The sequence below is a fragment of the Polistes dominula genome, unplaced genomic scaffold, assembly GCF_049000335.1.
Source record: "Polistes dominula isolate Pdom_NZ unplaced genomic scaffold, Pdom_raw_medaka contig_216, whole genome shotgun sequence".
Classification (NCBI taxonomy): domain Eukaryota; kingdom Metazoa; phylum Arthropoda; class Insecta; order Hymenoptera; family Vespidae; genus Polistes; species Polistes dominula.
The window spans coordinates 415,294-435,179 of NW_028301072.1; the positions used below are offsets into that span (position 1 = coordinate 415,294).

Genomic DNA, 19,886 nt, shown 5'->3' on the forward strand with positions numbered 1-19,886 from the left:
GCCTATATGTTTTTCAATTTTGAATTTTTTCAATATTTTTTTTTCCATGTATTCTTGAAATATTAGTGAATATCTTGTAACATTATAGATAGTGAAAATATTATTCGTCTTTTTGTTATTATACTTGAAAAAGTACCTAAAATTCATGCCTCTAGACCAGAGTACCCCCTTAAGAGAATAGTGAACTATGCGGTCGTCTACTAAAAATACATTATATTATAAAATGTGAGCATTCTGTTATTCGTTTCTAATGAAATGATATGTAAAATAGATATAATATAATTAATACCATAAATTTGATTAATTTGCGTTAGTAATTGACCATGTATGTCAACTTCTAGAAACAATCAGAATGATACGATTGTGTAGTTGACCCCTCGGTCAATTAAGTTTTTAATATTGGAATGCAAAAACAATGTGTTTAATGAATAAGAAATTTAATGGCGATTAAAATAGTAAAAATTCCAGGCATAAAGAGTCAAAAGCTAAGAAATTACTTATCGTCAACTATGCACCTCTTCTTAAGGGACCATCTCAGTATAATCGGCCAAAAAATTGTCAATTTTCGTGATTTTTTTTCGGATGGATAGAAGGAGGGGATCGGGATGTTTTTTTTTCGAATAAGACCACTCTTTAACAATACAAAAATATTTTTTTCATTCGTTTTTATTTATTTTTACTTATTGTTAATAATTATTTTAAAAAGTGAGTAAAAAAAGTGGGGGAAATCGGTGTCAACGATTGTGATCGCTGTTTGCATCTCAAAGAAAAAAATCAAATTGAGGTGACATCGTTTGTAAAAAGGGCATTTTGAAAAAAACGCGTTAAAAGTTTAGCGCGCGTCAATTTACACTCCAATCTCTTTTTTCCAAGAAAGGTTGTAGCGACCGTAATAATTCGAATTTAAATTTGAAAATTTTACAGAACACGCACAACTATATGTACTTCAAGATAAGACAAAAAAATCGATTTTTTTTTAATTTTATACTGAGATGGTCCCTTAACGAAAGCGTTAAGAAAGTTACAGTGTGGAGGAATACGAGTGTCGTTACTACGTACAGCCTATATCTTTTTCAATTTTGAATTTTTTTACTATTTTTTTTTTCATGTATTCTTGAAATATTAGTAAATATCTTGTAACATTATAGATAGTGAAACTATTATTCGTCTTTTTGTTATTGCATTTGAAAAAGTACCTAAAATTCATGCCTCTAGACCAGAATACCCCCTTAAACGTTGAGTAGTTTCGGAATCCATAAAAAATCAACAATTTGACACTGATTTTTTATATAATACTAAAGGTGCCCCGCCATGCGTTGCTGTGGCTCACAATCAGTCCGATATACACGTCTTTAAGTCAACGAATTACTTTATACCGTCATCTGTTAGAATCTTATCGAACTAACAGAGATAATCATGACTCTTTGTTAATAAACAAATAATTTGCAATAAAATAATATTGCGATTATAAATTGAGATATAAACTATCCTATCTTTCAAGTTGGATGAAACTGCACACAGTGTGCAAAATTTTATTAAAATCGGTTCAGTAGTTTAGGAGTCCATTGCAGACAAACAACGTGACACGTAATTTATATATATTAAGATAAGATAAAGTTATTCATTTTTAAGTATAATGTATTACAAAAGAATTATTTTATAAGATTATAAGTAAATTATTATAAAATCAGGGTTACTAAATATCTATTTATATAGATATTAAGTCATAGATTAAAAATTTAGTTTCTTTTTTAGTGCTGATTTTTGAATTATACTCCAATAATGGAAATTCGTTTGGTATATTCAAATTGAGTTCTAAACGTACGAAAATCGTTCAAATATGACCGATTTAAATTCCTTTACGTAGCTTTATGAGAATTATAATTATCAATATCGTTCTATTTATTCTTATCTTCTTCTCCTTCTTTCTTCCAAATAGGCACAATGCCTGTTCCTCATCGCGACTCGCTTCATATAGTAAGATTATCGCTCCAGCATTTTCGAGATCTTCCAATGCTTCGTCTTCCCGATGGTGACTTATCTCGGGATATTTTGACTATTCGGTCATCTGTCATGCGTGTAATGTGGCAACTTTTCTGCCTAATATCCAGTCGTTGATATTCTCGATCTGGCATGCTTTCCTAAGGCCTTTGCTTTTTACCCTGTCCTATAGTGATTTCCCAGCTATTCTGCGAACTATCTTCATCTCAGCTGTTTCCATGATTTTGCGTGTTTTTGATGTTTCGGGTCTTGTTTCTGCCGCGTATGTCAGTATAGGCTTTATAGCAGTTTTGTATATACGAGCTTTTGTATCTGTTCTTAGATGTTTGTTTCGGAATATGGTGTCATTTAATTGTGAGGCTGTTTTTGTTGCCTTGATGGCTTGTCCTCTTACTTCTGACTCTATGTCATCAAAGGGGCATTTTCACGTGAAGCGGACAACGAAAAAAATGTGAGGTCGTGGATTTTGTTCATAATTAGCTTGATTGTACTTCTATGGGACCTCAATAATTGTATATTATTATTTTGTTTTTTTTTACCTTAGTTACCAATTTATGGGGCTTCAAAGAATTGACAAAATATGAGGAATAGATTTTTCGAATACTATTAAAAGAGTCAATCTAATGGATTATATAAGAAATAAATCGTGTTTATTAGAGAATATAAATGAATTTTCTTGGAAGTAAATAAAAATTTGAAATTGAACCTTTTTTTCGTCTAGTAAACCGGAAGTTAAAATTAAAAATGTGAATTTATTAACCCTTAAAGTGCACATGGGGCGTTTGACATCCCAACAAATTTTTGATCTCTCGAAAACGGTACTGAATTCGAAAAAATGGGTTATGTGTCGCTATCTAGTGTTAATTCAGATCATTAACTATAACTATTCTATTTTAAAAAAGATGTATCAAACCACTTTGAAAAAAATTGCGAGGTCTAAATATTAAATAGCGGCTTCAGGAGACGCGTTCAAACACGTTGGAGTGTCAAACACCCACAGTGCACTTTAACGTAATTTTACCAAGTGTGCACTTTAAGGGTTAAACTTCGCATATTTTTATTTTTTTTTTATTTTTACCTTAAAAAATAGCTTGTAGTGTAGAAATATTATGCAAAAAAAATTATAATGGTACCTCGATTCGTTTAGAAGATAGATATGAACTAAACAGTATGAAGGTTCCGTATGGCGCGCTGTACTGAGCGGTTCCTCAGGGCTGTTGGCTCACTTGCTACTTACAGTTTACAGTTTATTGTAACTAATGAATTATACACTTAGAAACCGCCCAAAGCTTGAAATTTGTATACCTAAGTAATTGAACTCCAACACTTGACGTACAGGTAACCCTCCTATAACACGGTAGATAGGCTCCTAGAAAATGTCGTGTTGTATGAGACCGAGAGCTAATGTAAAAAGGGAGGTTACGTTCCGAAATCTTATTAAAAATAAATATTCTTTTTGGTTTAAATAAACTACTTAATTTTTATTAAAAATATAAATGTACGTATAATACAGAACAAAAAATATTATCTTAATTTAACGTAACTTTAATTTAATTTATTTCTTCGTCGTCACTGCTCAATTAATTCTACCGAGAACGTTTTTTTGGTGGAATGATATCGTCTTCACTTTCAGAACATTTTTCTTCATTTAAAGTTCTTGCATCTTCTTTCCTCTTTAAAAAATCTGTAATTTTACTTTGCTTGTTGTTTCTTACTAGGTCATTGTAAATTTCTCGATATGGAGCTACACAGTTTTGATGCTCCCTTTTGAATATTCGGCTTTTTTTCTGCGGAAAGGTCTGCATTCAAGAAAAATGACTCGAGATTTTCAGCTAAGCTTAGGCCTTCTTGTAATATTTTTAATGTTAACTTATTAACAGCACAATCTTCATCAGTGCTAGTGTCCTCAGGATCAATTTGATTTATAGTTTCGGATACCATTTCCATTAAATTCGCTTCGTCAACTTCTTCTTCCACTAATAAACCTTTAACTTCCTCAATAGCCATATCCACAAAACCTTCGCCTCCGATTGATTTAGCAAGTTCTAATATGTTACCAATTTCATTTTGTGACGATTCACGCACGTTTTCTATTTCAACTGAAGAGGGCCATATCTTTTTCCAACACGCATTTAACGTTGATGTTTTCAGTACATAGCAGCGTGAGACACTTTTGTTTTCAGGCCATGAAGATGAAAAAAAATACTTTCCCCAACACTGTATCTTTAAAACGGCAAGCCTCGCCGCGACTGTAGAAGTACAGTAATGTACAAAGGTTTCTTAAAAGGAAACCGTTTTATAGAATGCCGTGTTATAGGAGGATTTTTCGTAATTTGTGAAACGTATTATGAGATACCGTGTTGTAGGATGGCTACATGTATTATCTTGTCATCAACAACCAATTTACATCTTAGAGGTGTTTTAGATGTAGTCATGCACTTAGTCTTGGATGTTGATATGGTCATCCGAGTGTTTTAGCAACTGTGTTAAACGTATACAGGAGCCTTTGCAGGTCATCCTCATTTTCCGCTATCAGGACTGCATCATCGGCGTAGCACGAGATTTTTATCTCTTGGTTCCCTATTCGATATCATCTGTTTTTTTTTTTTATTTATTCTTATAAATTTTCTTATTTTTATAAATATTATTTTTATTAGTTTCATATGACTTTAAAATCGCATACCGATGTCTTCATATTTTTTCTGTTTAATTTAAGGGGCCCGGCAACCCAAATTGTTCAAGAAATAGGTTTATTCTGAAACAATTTATAAACTCAAAAATATAAAACGAAATAAGTTTATTTTCAAACACCTACGGTTTCAGAAATGCCTCAAATAAATTTTTGACAAAAATATTTAAATATGGCGACTCTACAGATATTCCCGTGGAGGTTTTTTACACGACACTACTGTCATAACTGGCTGGAAGGTGTATTACCGTTATGTGACATCTGAGAAAAGAATCAGCTTATTTGTAAATAGTGTTATTACAATGCAGCGTATAAATTTTTTCGATTATCAGAGAATTCATAAAATAGAGATTTTTTTTCTTCGGTTCACCATAAATTCCTCGATAGTCGAATAAAAATCTGCATGTTGTATTATAGTAACAATATAAATGAATAGTTTAATTTTTATACTTTAAATGCAACACGACAATGATACACTTCATTTGCAACTAGCTACGCGTGGGTATCGTGCAGAGACTTCCATGGGAATATCTGCATCGCCACTATTTTTAAATAATTTTGTTAAATATTTATTTATGGCATTCCTGAAGCTGTATTTTTCGAAAATGAACATATTTCATTTTAAAATTTCGAATTTATGAATTTATTTAGAATATATCCATTTTTTGAACGAGCTAGGGGTGACTAGACCTCTTAAGGGGTAATACCACTTTAGAGCCTGAAAAAAAGCCTTTTTTGGGAATTGTTTTTGCGAAAACTAAATAAGGAATAGAATTTCTTTTTTGAGGGTTGGTTAATCATATATTGAACTATGTAAACAGATATTTTTATTGATTTTAAATAGAAAATGGCGTCGATATTCGTGACTGAACAAAACCCTGTTTTTTTTTTTTTTTTTTTTTTTACTAAAACGGACGGACTCATACCTGGACAACTATAAGACCTAGAATAAAAAACAAAAGCAATTCTTAATCTATGTACTATTATCTTGAGAACGGATTTTTCCCTAAGTCAAATTTTGTGAAAATGGCGTAACTTTGAATAAAAAAATCGACTTTTTTTGAAAATTCTATAGTGGTGTTACCCCATAATTTTGTCCCTTAACACTTAGCCGACCGCTCGGGTAGATCTACCTTTTTTATCTGAGGAACGCTTCTTTCTCTATAGAGCTTATTTATATAGGGTACAACATATAATAAAATGCACCAATTTTTGAAATTTTTTATTGCTCATTATTACGGCTCTTTATTTTCGGGATTTCCGATGGAGTCTTTGCCAACCATAAAATTATTTTCTAGAATACTACTTCAGTGGAGAGCGCACTTTGGCCTTTCCGAGCTCGGTGAAAACTACAAAGGTCTCTGTGGGGCGTTTGGTCGGCTAAATGTTAATATAACGTACACGAATTGCTTTTTAATCACACTTTGGTAACACACACACATACATACACACAAGTTAGATTTTTTATAGCTATTATTAACTCTAACTGGATATATCGGAATAAATATATTTTGGGAAATTGTTAATTCATTGTTAATTTGTATTTAAAAGTTGATAATACGTTATCGTGTTCAAAGATGTTCCGTAAGGAAGATATAGATTATAGAAAGTTTTATTGTTATAAAACTTATATTTTGTTAAATATTACATATAAAAGTTGGTATAAATATGTATGAGTAGTAACAAAGTATTGTAATCAAGTCCATTATTGAGCCAAACTGGCTGTAAATGAAATAAATATTAATCTATCTATTTAAAGGTTAATATTTGTTGGTTTCACATTATATAAATTTGATTATAGTCAAGAACGAAATTTAGATTTCGATGAGATTAAGGCAGTACTACAGATTAATTATTACTTGCATTCAATTGAAAAAAATTGAAACCAATTATGGTTTAATGCCGACGATACATGTAAATGCCTAAATTTTGACCGTTTTTCAGAGGCTTATTTAAAATGGAAGAAATAAATGAATCGTTTTGAAACTCAGCATGTTTATTCATTACATATTAAAATATAAGAATCTGATTTTTTATTTTTTTTTTCAAAATGGCCGCCGTAGTAACCAATCTCCTGAGGCCCTCGCGGCGGAAGGCATCAATCATGGTGATTTTTATCTTTAGTTACAGCAATCTAAAATTAAAAAAAAGGGTCAGAGCGTGTTCATAAAATATGTATCTTCTTGTTGAACTAAGGAAAAACTAAAAAGTCAAAAAATCGTAAATTGGCACGACTCAGACAAAAAAATCTGATTTTTGACCCTTTTTTTCAACGGTTTTTGGGTCAAAAATGGCAATTTTTGAAAATTTTTGTGGCATTCTTAAAATTCAACTAGAAGCTAATACTATAAAGAAAATGTGTGCTAAATTTCATAAGAATCGGTTAAAACTTTTTTGAGTTATCTTGCATGCCAGTTTGAAAAAAGTCGTTTCGAGAAAAACGCGTTTAAAGTTTAGCGTTTCCGTCTAGCGCCGAGTTGAGGCGGATCACTTAAATGAATTTTTAATCGATAAATGATGTGAATTTCATTCTAAAAATTTACAGGCATATTTTTAAGATAGTAAACTAACTATTTATGAAAAAAAAATTCGATTTTTTTTTTATTTTACATGTATCGCCGGCCTTAAGCAGTTATATAAATTTATTGGTAGGTTTAGTGCTAAATTTGTTTGTAGTTCATTGTTTATTTTTTATGCTTTTGTTTCCTTCAAAAGAAACAATAAATGACAAAGAAAAGAAAAAATAATTAGTTAGTGCTTAATTGGCACTTGTATTGTTTCTACAAAAGGTGACATAGGATACCAGTTTTTAACACTATTATCAACTATTTGTAAAAGGAAAATGTATTTCAATTCTATATTACAATATTCTTATTGGTATGTAGAACAACATTTTCTTGCATTTATACTATTTAACATTTGTTGCACTTTTCGATCATTATTCGTTATATAATATGAAAATTTTTGTATTGATTACAGGAAAGGGTGCAAGCGAAAGATCCACCATCACATTACTTGGCAAAATTGCGTACATACTTAGATCCAAAAGCGTCAAGAAGTCATCGAGTATGTTTGTTTTAAGTTTTGTTTTCTTCTTTTAGTCTTTTCACTTTTAATTATAATTTTCCTCTTTACCATTTGATTGCTTTATTTAAAAATTATTAACAAATAATTAGTATTATTTAATCAACGTACAAATTATATGTACGTCAAAAGCGAGATGTTGTTTCAAACTTTTTTGTCGTTTTGATAACAAAAATACGTTTTGGTTCTACTCAAGTTCATATTTATGTCAGAACAAGCTACTTTTATCAGACGGATACTAATGACTACCACAGTCGTATCGTTTCCTTACATTCTTCCAGAAAAGAAAAATGGTGGGAGAGTCAACGTCGACCCAAGTACTTCGGGATTTGGAAATCTCCTTGCGCACGAATCACATAGAGTAAGAAAAGATAAATGTTTTATATTATCGAGCGATAATTATGGTCAACGCTTTCAGATAATTTATCTATCTCATAATAAGTTGGATTATTATCAGGAAGTATAAATTACATCCTGTAGTAAATGATGAAAAAAAAACCTTGCATGTAATTATCTATTTATAAATGAGAAAGAAATATATAAAGATAATTTCGATATTTAACATAAAATGCATGAATTTTTTTTAAAACTATTAAAATTATTTGAATATAAAAAATAAATAGTTAAAAAATCAGCATTTTCCAATTTTCTGGGTTCAATTAAAATCAATTAACACGTTCGTCGCCCAGCCCGTTTCGGTTGAGTTTCTCGCCAGGCCCAAAATTCGACCATCGGCGCGCCTACGTAACGTAAAGAAGCGATAAGTAGAAATATAAACAATACGATCTGAGTATTATGGTTATATTATATTATTATATTTTATTTACCGAAAATAATAAAATATAAAAATATTGTTTATTTATCGAAAATAATAAAATATAAAAATATCTTTTATTTACCGAAAATAATTTTGTTTCGAAATAGGAAACGTGATAAGTTTTTCCAACTAAAAATACTATAACTTCAACAAGAAGAGCGTCACCGTATACGGTGACGGGGGGGGGGGAAAGCATGCCCGTCTCCGGTATACGGTGCCATGGCGACGAACGTGTTAAAAATATTAAACAAGAAACTGGGAAACAATTATAAAATGCTGGGAAATATGCTGGCAGACCCTGTCACATTGTAGCTTTTATACAGTAATGTTTATATATATATATTAGGGTGGGTCAAAAAAATCAATTATTTTTTTTTACAAGTGACATGGAAAAATGGGTTGCTAGATACCTTAAAAAAATTCTCACCAAATATGAGCTCTTAATTTCAATAGGAAAATCCTCCGCATCGCAGTTTTTTATTTTTTTCTCAGTCCAATAGAATAAAATTCATACCTCATCATTAATTGATTGTACAAAAAAATGTTCTGGAAGAATTTTGTAGGAAATTTAATGCTCTACAAAAAAGGTATCTTAGATTTTTTCGTAAGCCTCACCATTTGAATGATATTGAAGATTTAAGTTTGATTATTTTAAGACAAATTTCATTTTTGTTTATGAATTTTATTACTCGACAATAAATGACTATTAAAAAATGCGCAATACAAATTTTTGTAGGAAATTAACTGCTCTATAAAAATGGTGTCTTATGTTTTGGCGATTAAATTAAGCGTTCAAAAGATATTCATCATCAAACTTTTTTGTTAAGGAGCATCGAAAAAATTACCCTACTTGCAACAAAAAATTGTTTGAAAATTAATAACTCAGTTGAAAATTGAAATAAAAAGCTTTTTTATAACTAATTGGACATTTTTTTTCTCTAAAACTGAAACATATCATAATATATTTATAATGAAAACTTTGCTTTTTTTATTAATAAATAATTAACTAAGCGATAAATAATGTACAATTTATTTTTTTAAATGTAGACAAAGATACTTACACATAAAAAAAGACTTGAAAAATATTTTGAAGTTTCTCAGTTGATAAAAAGTAAAAATCGTGTAGATTTTTTTAAAACATAAACATTAAATTGAAATTTTTCGAATATCTAATCAAAAACTACAAAATTCTTCCAGAACATTTTTTTGTACAATCAATTAATGATGAGGTATGAATTTTATTCTATTGGACTGAGAAAAAAATAAAAAACTGCGATGCGGAGGATTTTCCTATTAAAATTAAGAGCTCATATTTGGTGAGAATTTTTTTAAGGTGTCTAGCAACCCATTTTTCCGTGTCACTTGTAAAAAAAAAAATAATTGATTTTTTTGACCCACCCTAATATATATATTTTTATTCTAAATTCAAAATATAAATATATTATAATAAATTAAAGCTATCATATTCGTAAAGTTAACTTTAATCTAACAAATATTCACACAATACAATCTATTTTTTGTTTGTTTTTGTGTTTGTTTGGGGCACATGATTTTCTTTTTAATGAAATATATAATCTTTAACCTGGAAAGAAGGTCTTTTCTCCCCATCATTATTTAATTTTTTGCTTACTTCTCAAACAGCAAACGCACGATGTATCCCAGGTTGAGAACCGCTGAGTTAGATTGCTAATATAAAATAAATATTGAAAGTTGATTTTTTTTTATTCTTTTATGATAGCCGTAAAAATGATAAAAACAGACCAATTAAATCGTATACGTTTCAAACCTGACGGATCCATGTGCATTATTTCGTCGTCTTTCTGGATTTGTATTATGATCGTAGAAATGTTTTAGATGGGTAAGGGAATTCCTGGACGAGGAGAACCAAGGACTGGACGCGCTGATAGATTACCTCAGCTTCAGATTACTTATGATGCGACACGAGCAACGTCTTTTGGAATCTCATACGAATTCTGAAGAAAAATTGCAGACCAGTAAGTTCCTTCGTATATCTAAACTAGTTGGTGTTTGCTCTTCGTGTGTTTTTCATAAAATGAAACAAAAGTACTTTCATTTATTTGGTCAGTATTTGTAAGCATTTTCATTCACTATTTAACAAAATAAATTTTAGTTAGGGTATATGAATATTTTTGTGTCAGCATTTTATAAAATAATTTGTTCATATTTACGAATATTTTATTCAGTATAAATAATAATTTATTCATATTTACAAATATTTTATTCGATGTAAATAATAGTTTGTCTGGACTTTAACGTACGTTTTGTGCTGCATAGGGTCGTCTATGGCTCGTTTAATCTTTTTGTTCAGGACATTTGAAATTTTCTTTATTTATATACAGGGTGATTCTTAAAACGGAGGCGGGAAATAACTTTTTTTAAAGTAACAATAGAAAAAAATCATAGAGGAAAAAGTTAAATGGCACAACAAATTTCAACTTTCAATGACCTTATTTTTTTTGAAAATGCATTGATGCACCCGCTAGATGCAGTTGCACTTACTTTTTTTTTTAAATGGAACTTTATATTTTTGTTTACACTGTTCAATTGCTTTTTTTATTCTGCGTTAAAAAGTATTAGTGAAGGTCATCGAAATGTCAATAGTTTACGAGATGTTTGAAGTTTTAGTTTTTACGTTTAAGTTTTAGTTTTTTGACAAAAACAGGTTTTACTGTATATAATACAATTTGGAAAACAATATATTATACAGGGTGATGTACAGACTCTTGTCACCTAAATAGCTCCGAGAGTATGATAGTAGCAGAAAAGTTTATGTAAAAAGAATTGCATGAAAAATTCAAGACTATAATATGAAATTAATTTTTTCTTGCTAGGTTCAGTATTTTTTGAGATTTTTAGGTCAATCTTGTTTTTTTAAATACAATGCTATTATTTTACTTATTATCTTCTGATAGCGATTGTCAAGACAAATCCAATGATGTGCAATATTAGCCCTCTATGGGCCCGTATAACTTTCAAGTAACATATTCATTTTTCAGCATTTTACTAAACAATTTTAGTTGTTTTAATGAAATGTCATATATATCTTAATTTTTAAATCTTTCCCAGACAACTAATACCATATACATAACGGTTACTAGCATAATTAACATAAAATAAAATAAATTTTGTACCAACTGTCTGTAGAAGAAGCAAGCGAAACCTTTTTTTTCATTGATATTATTTTTGTTTCTATCGGTATTTATCGAATAAAAAATTATGTATATAGTAGTTCTGAGTTGGAAAATCCATAAAAACGAATTTTTTTGCATTTTAAATATCATTTAAAAAATTTTTTTTATGATAAAGTTCTGTTACTTTGAAGTAACATTGACCTATAAAGAAATCTTCTGTATATTTAGGATCACACTTTTGTGTTCCATCGAATGTTGGAAATAGTTGAAGAATTCGTAGCAGTAAACAATTCTTGACCATTTTTATTAGTTTTATTTGAGGAAAAGATTCGAACATTCTAAAAGGATAAATTTTTACGAAAAAATAGATAATTTAGATCGATGGTCAATGCTTAGCTGTAATATAAGTAAAACTGTTCATTGCATTCTGTAAGACCCAGGAATCAATTAAACTTATTAACATTTAAAATTAAAATTGCATTCTGTCTACGTCAGGAGTACAAAGGAATCCGTAAAAAAAGGGGACGTCTATAAAGAATATAAAAAGAAGACCAAATACAATACTTCTATCGAAAAACGTGTTAAAAGATAAAGTATATTTATATATATTTATTTGTAACGTCAAGTGATAACTGTTTCGTAGAATTTCACGCTTAAGTTTTCATACACAGAAGTTCGAATATTATAGGCCGTTGTTACCTGAAAGTCACACATTGAATATACTGCAATAAAATTGTTTAAACAAAAAATTTTTGGTTTATTTGCATATATATGTTTATAATTGCTGATTTTTCGTTTCTCTAATTTTTTTGGATTGAAAAAAAAAATTTGGCCCATAGAGGGTTAAATGCAAAACCTGACATAAAAAACAAACATATCTGTTCCGTCCTTTGTCGGAACAACTAAAGGATGACACAACTCTGATACGACCATGACGTGGAGCTATATTGTGGCCAGATTGTTCGCCAGACTTTATCTTTGTTGAGTTTCGAACATATTAATGTTGCATATTATTGGATTCGTCTTGACAGTCGCTATTAGAATATAAGTATTAAAATATAGCATTGTATTTAAAAAAAACAAAATTGACCTATAAATACTGAACCTAGAAAAAAAAACTTACGTCACATTATAGTCCTGAATTTTTCACACAACTCTTTCTTAATAAACTTTTCTGCTATTATCATACTTTCGGAGCTATTTAGGTGGCAAGAGTTTATGAATCACCCTGTATATTATAAATATCGATACGAGCTTTTCGGGTAACCAAATGTATATTTGTAACGTCAGGATTTTCCAAAAATCGCGTTATCATATATTCATTATTTTTATACGTTGTTTCACTGTTTTATCTAATTTTCAGTTGCCTTGAGTTGTAGCGTAATGATTCATATCCTTAAAAACTTTTGAAACTCTAGAAATTTACTGGTTAAGGTTTTATTGAAATCGGTTGTGCGGTTTTTATTTTAGATTATGAATAAAGAATGTATCCTTTTTTGGTTTCACACACATTCTTTTTTACTACTCTGCTTCTAAATGTTACAGAACATTACCTATATTATTGAGAAAGATTTAAACTATACACTAATAAAAGTTTTTTTTTTAAATAGGTCCAGTAGTTTCTCAGATATCTTCAAAAAATAGAATAAAAATTTTTTCTCTATAATATGGTGCTTAAATTGTTAATGGCTAAACTTTGACTGTATATTCTATGGATCTAAATAAAAAGTGTTACAAATCATTTAAAGCTTTATTACAAAATTATGGTAAAAAATGTATTGTAAAATATACGAAATTTGACCATTAAAAATTGAACAGAATGCAGGATTTCAATACAGGAGTATAATGTACTATATACAGTAACTAGTAGTAACTAGTGAAACTGCATTTCAATATGCAGGAAGAATTTTGCATAATTATTGTTATATATGAAATATAAAAAATAACAATTTTAATGAATAAAATATAATTTTTGATTTGTAACTTATAGTTGAAACAGGCGGTTCTTCTCATTTAAACAATGGATGTTTAAGACCATCTCTTCACGAACTTAAAGACAGTCCAAGTGTAAAACGCAGATCTAGACATGTTGCTCGTTTAAATATGGGCGAAGCTAAAGATGATATTCATGTTTGCATACTTTGTATGCGTGCCATTATGAATAACAAGGTATTACCTATCAATTTAATCTGAATATAAATATTGAAGTATTTGTCATTTATATATGATATTTTTGCAGTATGGTTTCAATATGGTCATACAACACAGAGAAGCAATTAATTGTATCGCGCTTAGTTTAATGCACAAAAGTTTAAGGTAAATTTAAAAAGTAATCCCAAATCAATTGATATATACCATAATTTTATACATATGATTTTATCAAAGGTTGTGTTATAATTAGATTATAAAGATAATATTTTATTTATATTTGCAGGACAAAAGCTTTGGTCTTGGAACTTCTTGCGGCGATTTGTTTAGTGAAAGGTGGTCATGAAATTATTTTATCGGCGTTCGATAATTTTAAAGAAGTTTGTATGGAAAGGCGAAGATTTACTACGCTCATGACTTATTTTACGCAGTACGATAGTTTCCATATAGAATTCATGGTCGCCTGCATGCAGTTCGTGAATATAGTAGTTCATTCTGTGGAAGACATGAACTTTCGAGTACACTTGCAGTATGAATTCACAAAGTTAGGCCTCGATGAATATTTAGAGAAACTTAGACATACAGAAAGCGAAGATTTACAAGTTCGTATTTTTCATTCATTTTTTAACAAATATTACTTTAAAGGAGTAGTTCCCAATCTTTTTTACTTGTTTATCAATTGATAATGAATTTTCCTGTAAAAAGAAGCTTTTTCTAGGGAAATGATTGTAAGAACAGATGTAAGGTAATAAAAATTGCATTAAAGAAATTAAATACAAGCAAAGAACATAAAAAACTAATGTTAAGGCTCAATATATATTAAGGTTGGTATATTAGGTTGGCCAGTAGGTCCTTGTTTTTTTAAGTGAATAACAAACAAAAAAAAAGATTTGTCATATATATATATATGAATAATATGCACTATTGGCTAAAAGTTTCGAACCATAACGTAGATTCAGAGAAAAAGAATATTTATAAAAAAAAATGAATGCTTTTAGAGTAATTGGAGTAGATTCACTTGTAGAAAAAAAACTTATGATTTCTTCAAATTAAAGAAAAGTACCATTTATAAAATCTTTGACATAATTCTACTTGTTAATATTTGACATAAAGACAACAGATCATTTCAAAATTGATGAGTTCATACTTTATTTTTACGGAAATTAACAAATAATTTTAAACTTTTGGTCTGTAACATGTATATATATACAGGGTGATTCACTAACTCTTGCCACCTAAATAGCTCCGAAAGTACAAATAGTAGCAGAAAAGTTTATTAAGAAAGAGTTGTGTGAAAAATTCAGGACTATAATATGACGTAAGTTTTGTTTTCTAGGTTCAGTATTTATAGGTCAATTTTGTTTTTTTAAATACAATGCTATATATCAATACTTATTTTCTAATAGCGACTGTCAAAACGAATCCAATGATATGCAACATTAATATGTTTGAAACTCAACAAAGATAAAGTCTGGCGAACAATCTGGCCACAATATAGCTCCACGTCATGGTCGTGTCAGAGTTGTGTCATCCTTTAGTTGTCGAGACAAAAGATGGAACAGATATGTTTGTTTTTTATGTCAGGTTTTGTATTTAATATTGCACATTATTGGATTCGTCTTGACAATTGCTATCAGAAGATAATAATTAAAATAATAGCATTGTATTTAAAAAAACAAGATTGACCTAAAAATCTTGAAAAATACTGAACCTAACAAGAAAAAACTAATTTCATATTATAGTCCTGAATTTTCCACATGAAACTTTTTATACTAAACTTTTTTGTTACTATCATACTTTCAGAGCTATTTAGGTGGCAAGAGTTTGTAAATCACACTGTATAATATTATATAATAACATATAAAATATATATAAGAATATACATATATATATAAAATTAAAGTAAAACATATAATACATTTTATTGTACACCCAATTGCAAAATTTCAAGTACTATTGTCAATGAGTAACAAAGGTAGCGATTCCAAAAACAGAATGCAATAGAAATACAGCCTAACGCATAGGGTTGACTGATTGTAAGTTATTTTTTCCTTCTACCTAATAACGCGAAGCAACTTGTGTGCATGTACGGCATTCAATTTATTAAAATTTTATTAATATCTCTATCATTGTTTAATTTTTGTTGCTTACTACTAAAATATTAAGTACCTCCTGAAGATATCAGATAGTACAGGTTGGGAACTACTATTCTAAAAATATATATTTTTATATATTTTGTTGTAAATAATAAAGTACATAATACTTTATCATTGTAGGTTCAAATCTCAGCTTATCTAGACAATGTATTTGATGTTGCTGCTTTAATGGAAGACAGCGAAACGAAGACTGCGGCATTAGAAAAAGTAGCTGAATTAGAAGATGAACTTGGTCATGTAAGTTAGAATAAGTAATTGTGACTTCATAAAATAATTTTATGATGAAACACTGAAATATAGTTCATTTGTTATATTGATATCTTTGTTTTTATAGGCACACGATAGAATGGCCGAGTTAGAACGAGAATCTTTAGCTAAATTAGCAGAATTAGAGACTGAATTAGGTGCATTGAAGATAGAATACATAGAAGTTTCGGAAGCGCGTAGAATAGCGGAGGAGGAACTTACTGCACTCAAACGACAAAAACAAGATTCTGCGCGTAGGCAAAGTGTTTTAGAAAATAAGATAATTGAATTGGAGACCCTTACTGGAACTCTTACGAAAAGTTCGTCAGGTAACGAAGAATATGATTCTGCAAGATGGAATATTTTAATCTAAACATTTAAATATGTATCACCGGTATTTATAATTGAGGTTTTAGGACAAAATTATACTATTTGAAAGACATATCTGGTGATGAAAAAAAATTTTTCTCAAGATCATTTTTTTTACAAAATACTCATTCATTTATAAATGATATAGCAATGAATATTAAAGATCTGGGACTGCAAATAAGCGCGGAAAAAACCAAATATATGGTAACCGATAGAGTTCAAAATAGGCCTAATACTGGAACTTTGGTCGTCCGGGATAAAACTTTTGAGCGGGTCAGCAACTTTAGGTATTTAGGATCGATCATAAACGAAATTAATGAAGAACTTAAGAAAAGAATCAATCTAGGCAATTCATGTTTCTATTCGGTTAACAAATTACTCAGCTTGCGGTTGCTGTCTAGGCGACTAAAAATCAGGATATACAGGACAATCATCCTGCCGGTAGTTCTTTACGGTAGCGAATCGTGGTCGCTTACGTTACGGGACGAAAAGAAATTTAGGGTTTTCGAAAACTCCATAACGTTGAAGTACATCGATTGTACAACAAACCGTACATTATCAACGTCGTAAAATCACGCCGATTAAGATGGGCTGGTCACGTGGCGCGCATGGGGGAGGATCGAACAGCGCACAAAATATTGGTCGGTATACCAAACGGGAAAAGACCACTAGGTAGACCGAGACCTAGATGGGAGGATAATATTAGAAGGGATCTAAAAGAAATATGATACGAAGACCGCGAATGAAAGGATCGCGTTCAGGGACGGAAACAATGGCGGGATTTGGTATTTGCGGCAATGAACTTTCGAGTTCCTAATGCCAGTTAATAATAATAATAGCCAGGAATATTTAGTTAACTTTGTACCATTCATCTATTTCTTCTATTATGTTTTTTTTAACTTTAACCAAAGAAAAAATATGACTTACTATAGTTGTTTGAATTATCAGACATATTTTCAATATTTTTAACAAATGAATTACCTTTAACGTTGTACCTGAATACTTTTATATTTAAAAAGGCACAATTCATGTAAAAAATATATAGTAAGATTCAGTTTATAAAAATACCAATGACCTCAAAATTTTAAAAAAGAGTAATCTTGAAAAAAAAACTACTATTTTACCGCAAAATTTACTCTTTTTCAAATAGTATAACTTTGTCTTAAGGACTTTTTTCATACAATTATTAATAACAGAGATATTTAGATGTTCCAATTTAAATGTGTCCATCTTGTGTAATTAACAAATCTCAGTCAATAGAAATTAATAATGATTTTTGCTTGTTGAACAGCCAATATACGAAATGGAAGTGCAATGAATCCCTTAAACGATTCTGATAATTTCGATACGGAGAATACTATATCATCTGGACTAAGTACAGAACAACTGTCAATGTCGGAAGAAGTTAATAATTTTACGCCTGCCCCACCTCCTCCACCTCCACCACCATGTCCACCACCACCACCTATGGCACCTCTTTCACCAGGTGATCACAAGTTACCACCACCTGCACCTGTACCACCACCACCAGCTGGCATGATGCAAGCACCTGATGGAGCAATGACAATTAAAAGAAAAGTATATATTCATTCAGTTCTTTGTAATAATATTTTGAATTTAATATTTGTCAAGCTGCTGATACCAAGTCATACTTCATATATTTAAATTGCCTGGAAAGTTTATGCCGATTTTGAGAAAAATTGTGTCTATATTAAAAATATCAATCGACTTAAACTTTCTATCTAATCAAATATTTATTGATAATAGATTTAAATTACTTTATAATAACTGATTCTAAAGCATCTAAATATTATAATATCACACAGGATTTGTAATTCTTATTGCAACTTTGTCAAATGTTTTGCATAATAGGTACAAACAAAGTACAAATTACCTACCCTCAATTGGATCGCATTAAAACCGAATCAAGTACGAGGCACTATCTTCAATGAATTGGATGATGATCGATTGCATAATTACATAGACTTTTCCGATTTTGAAGAAAGATTCAAAATTGGTATGAGTGGACATGTAGCTAACGGCAATAATGAATTGGATGGCCTACAGAGCTTTCCTAGTAAAAGATTTAAGAAACCTGAAAATGTGTCCCTTTTGGAACATACGAGATTGCGAAATATTGGTACACAAAAAACTTCATATATATGTATTAGTTTTACACATATATCTATATATACTTTTTTATATTGTAGCAATATCACGTAGAAAGATGGAGATGCCAGTGGAAAAGGTAATAATGGCCGTAAATGCTCTTGATTTGAAGGTACTTTCACTTGAAAATGTAGAATTATTACAACGCATGGTTCCAACTGATCAAGAGGTATGTAAGCTATAATTTTAAAGATAGATATTATTCTTAATGAAAATAATCAACTCTTTGCTTATATAGATAAAAGCTTATCGTGAATATATTATCGAAAAGAAGAACATAAATCTTTTAACCGAAGAGGATAAATTTTTGATGCAATTAGGAAAGGTAGAAAGAATATCGACTAAGCTTTCAATAATGAATTATATAGGAAACTTTTTTGATAATTTACATCTTATTACGCCACAAATACACGCTGTGATATCTGCATCAAGTACTGTGAAAGGTTCAAAGAAATTGAGAGCAGTTTTAGAAATCATTCTTGCTTTTGGAAACTATTTAAATAGTAGCAAACGTGGGCCTGCTTATGGATTTAAATTACAAAGTTTAGATACGTTATTAGACACAAAGTCTACAGATAAAAGGATGTGCCTTTTACATTACATTGTAGCAACTATACGTATCAAATTCCCAGAACTTATTAATTTCGATTCAGAACTCATGTATATTGATAAAGCTGCAACAGGTACATAAACATCTTTTTTTATATTACGATCAAAATATACTTTATTGTAATATACCATTTATATTCAAATGACATTTTTTGTTATAGTTTCTCTTGAAAATATTATAACCGATGTTCATGAATTGGAAAAGGGTATGGATCTTGTAAGGAAAGAATTTGAATTGCGTGGCAAAGAAAAACATAATACGGTATTACGCGACTTTTTAAATAATTCCGAAGAAAAATTACGTCGATTGAAATCTGATGCTCGAGCAGCGGGTGAAGCTTTTAGAGAATGCGTTGAATATTTTGGCGAGAGTCCCAGACAAGCTGATGCGAATACCTTCTTTTCGCTTCTTGTAAGATTCGCAAGATCTTTTAAGGTAATATCTT

General features: G+C 30.0%; 1 protein-coding gene across 3 annotated transcripts in view; it reads left to right on the forward strand.

Annotated features, from left to right (window-relative positions):
- Frl (formin-like protein) overlaps window positions 1-19,886 on the forward strand; it is a 36,713-nt gene that overhangs the window by 6,747 nt on the left and 10,080 nt on the right. For 2 of the 3 annotated variants that reach the window (XM_015333938.2, XM_015333936.2), the window contains exons 3-15: window positions 7,670-7,756; window positions 8,029-8,135; window positions 10,446-10,585; window positions 13,734-13,912; window positions 13,983-14,059; window positions 14,178-14,493; window positions 16,168-16,284; window positions 16,382-16,622; window positions 17,954-18,240; window positions 18,535-18,802; window positions 18,873-19,000; window positions 19,070-19,514; window positions 19,602-19,876. In XM_015333938.2, the coding sequence (XP_015189424.1) occupies window positions 7,670-7,756; window positions 8,029-8,135; window positions 10,446-10,585; window positions 13,734-13,912; window positions 13,983-14,059; window positions 14,178-14,493; window positions 16,168-16,284; window positions 16,382-16,622; window positions 17,954-18,240; window positions 18,535-18,802; window positions 18,873-19,000; window positions 19,070-19,514; window positions 19,602-19,876 (2,667 nt within the window). The remainder of the gene's footprint in view (window positions 1-7,669; window positions 7,757-8,028; window positions 8,136-10,445; window positions 10,586-13,733; window positions 13,913-13,982; window positions 14,060-14,177; window positions 14,494-16,167; window positions 16,285-16,381; window positions 16,623-17,953; window positions 18,241-18,534; window positions 18,803-18,872; window positions 19,001-19,069; window positions 19,515-19,601; window positions 19,877-19,886) is intronic. The other variant, XM_015333937.2, reaches the window with a different exon arrangement.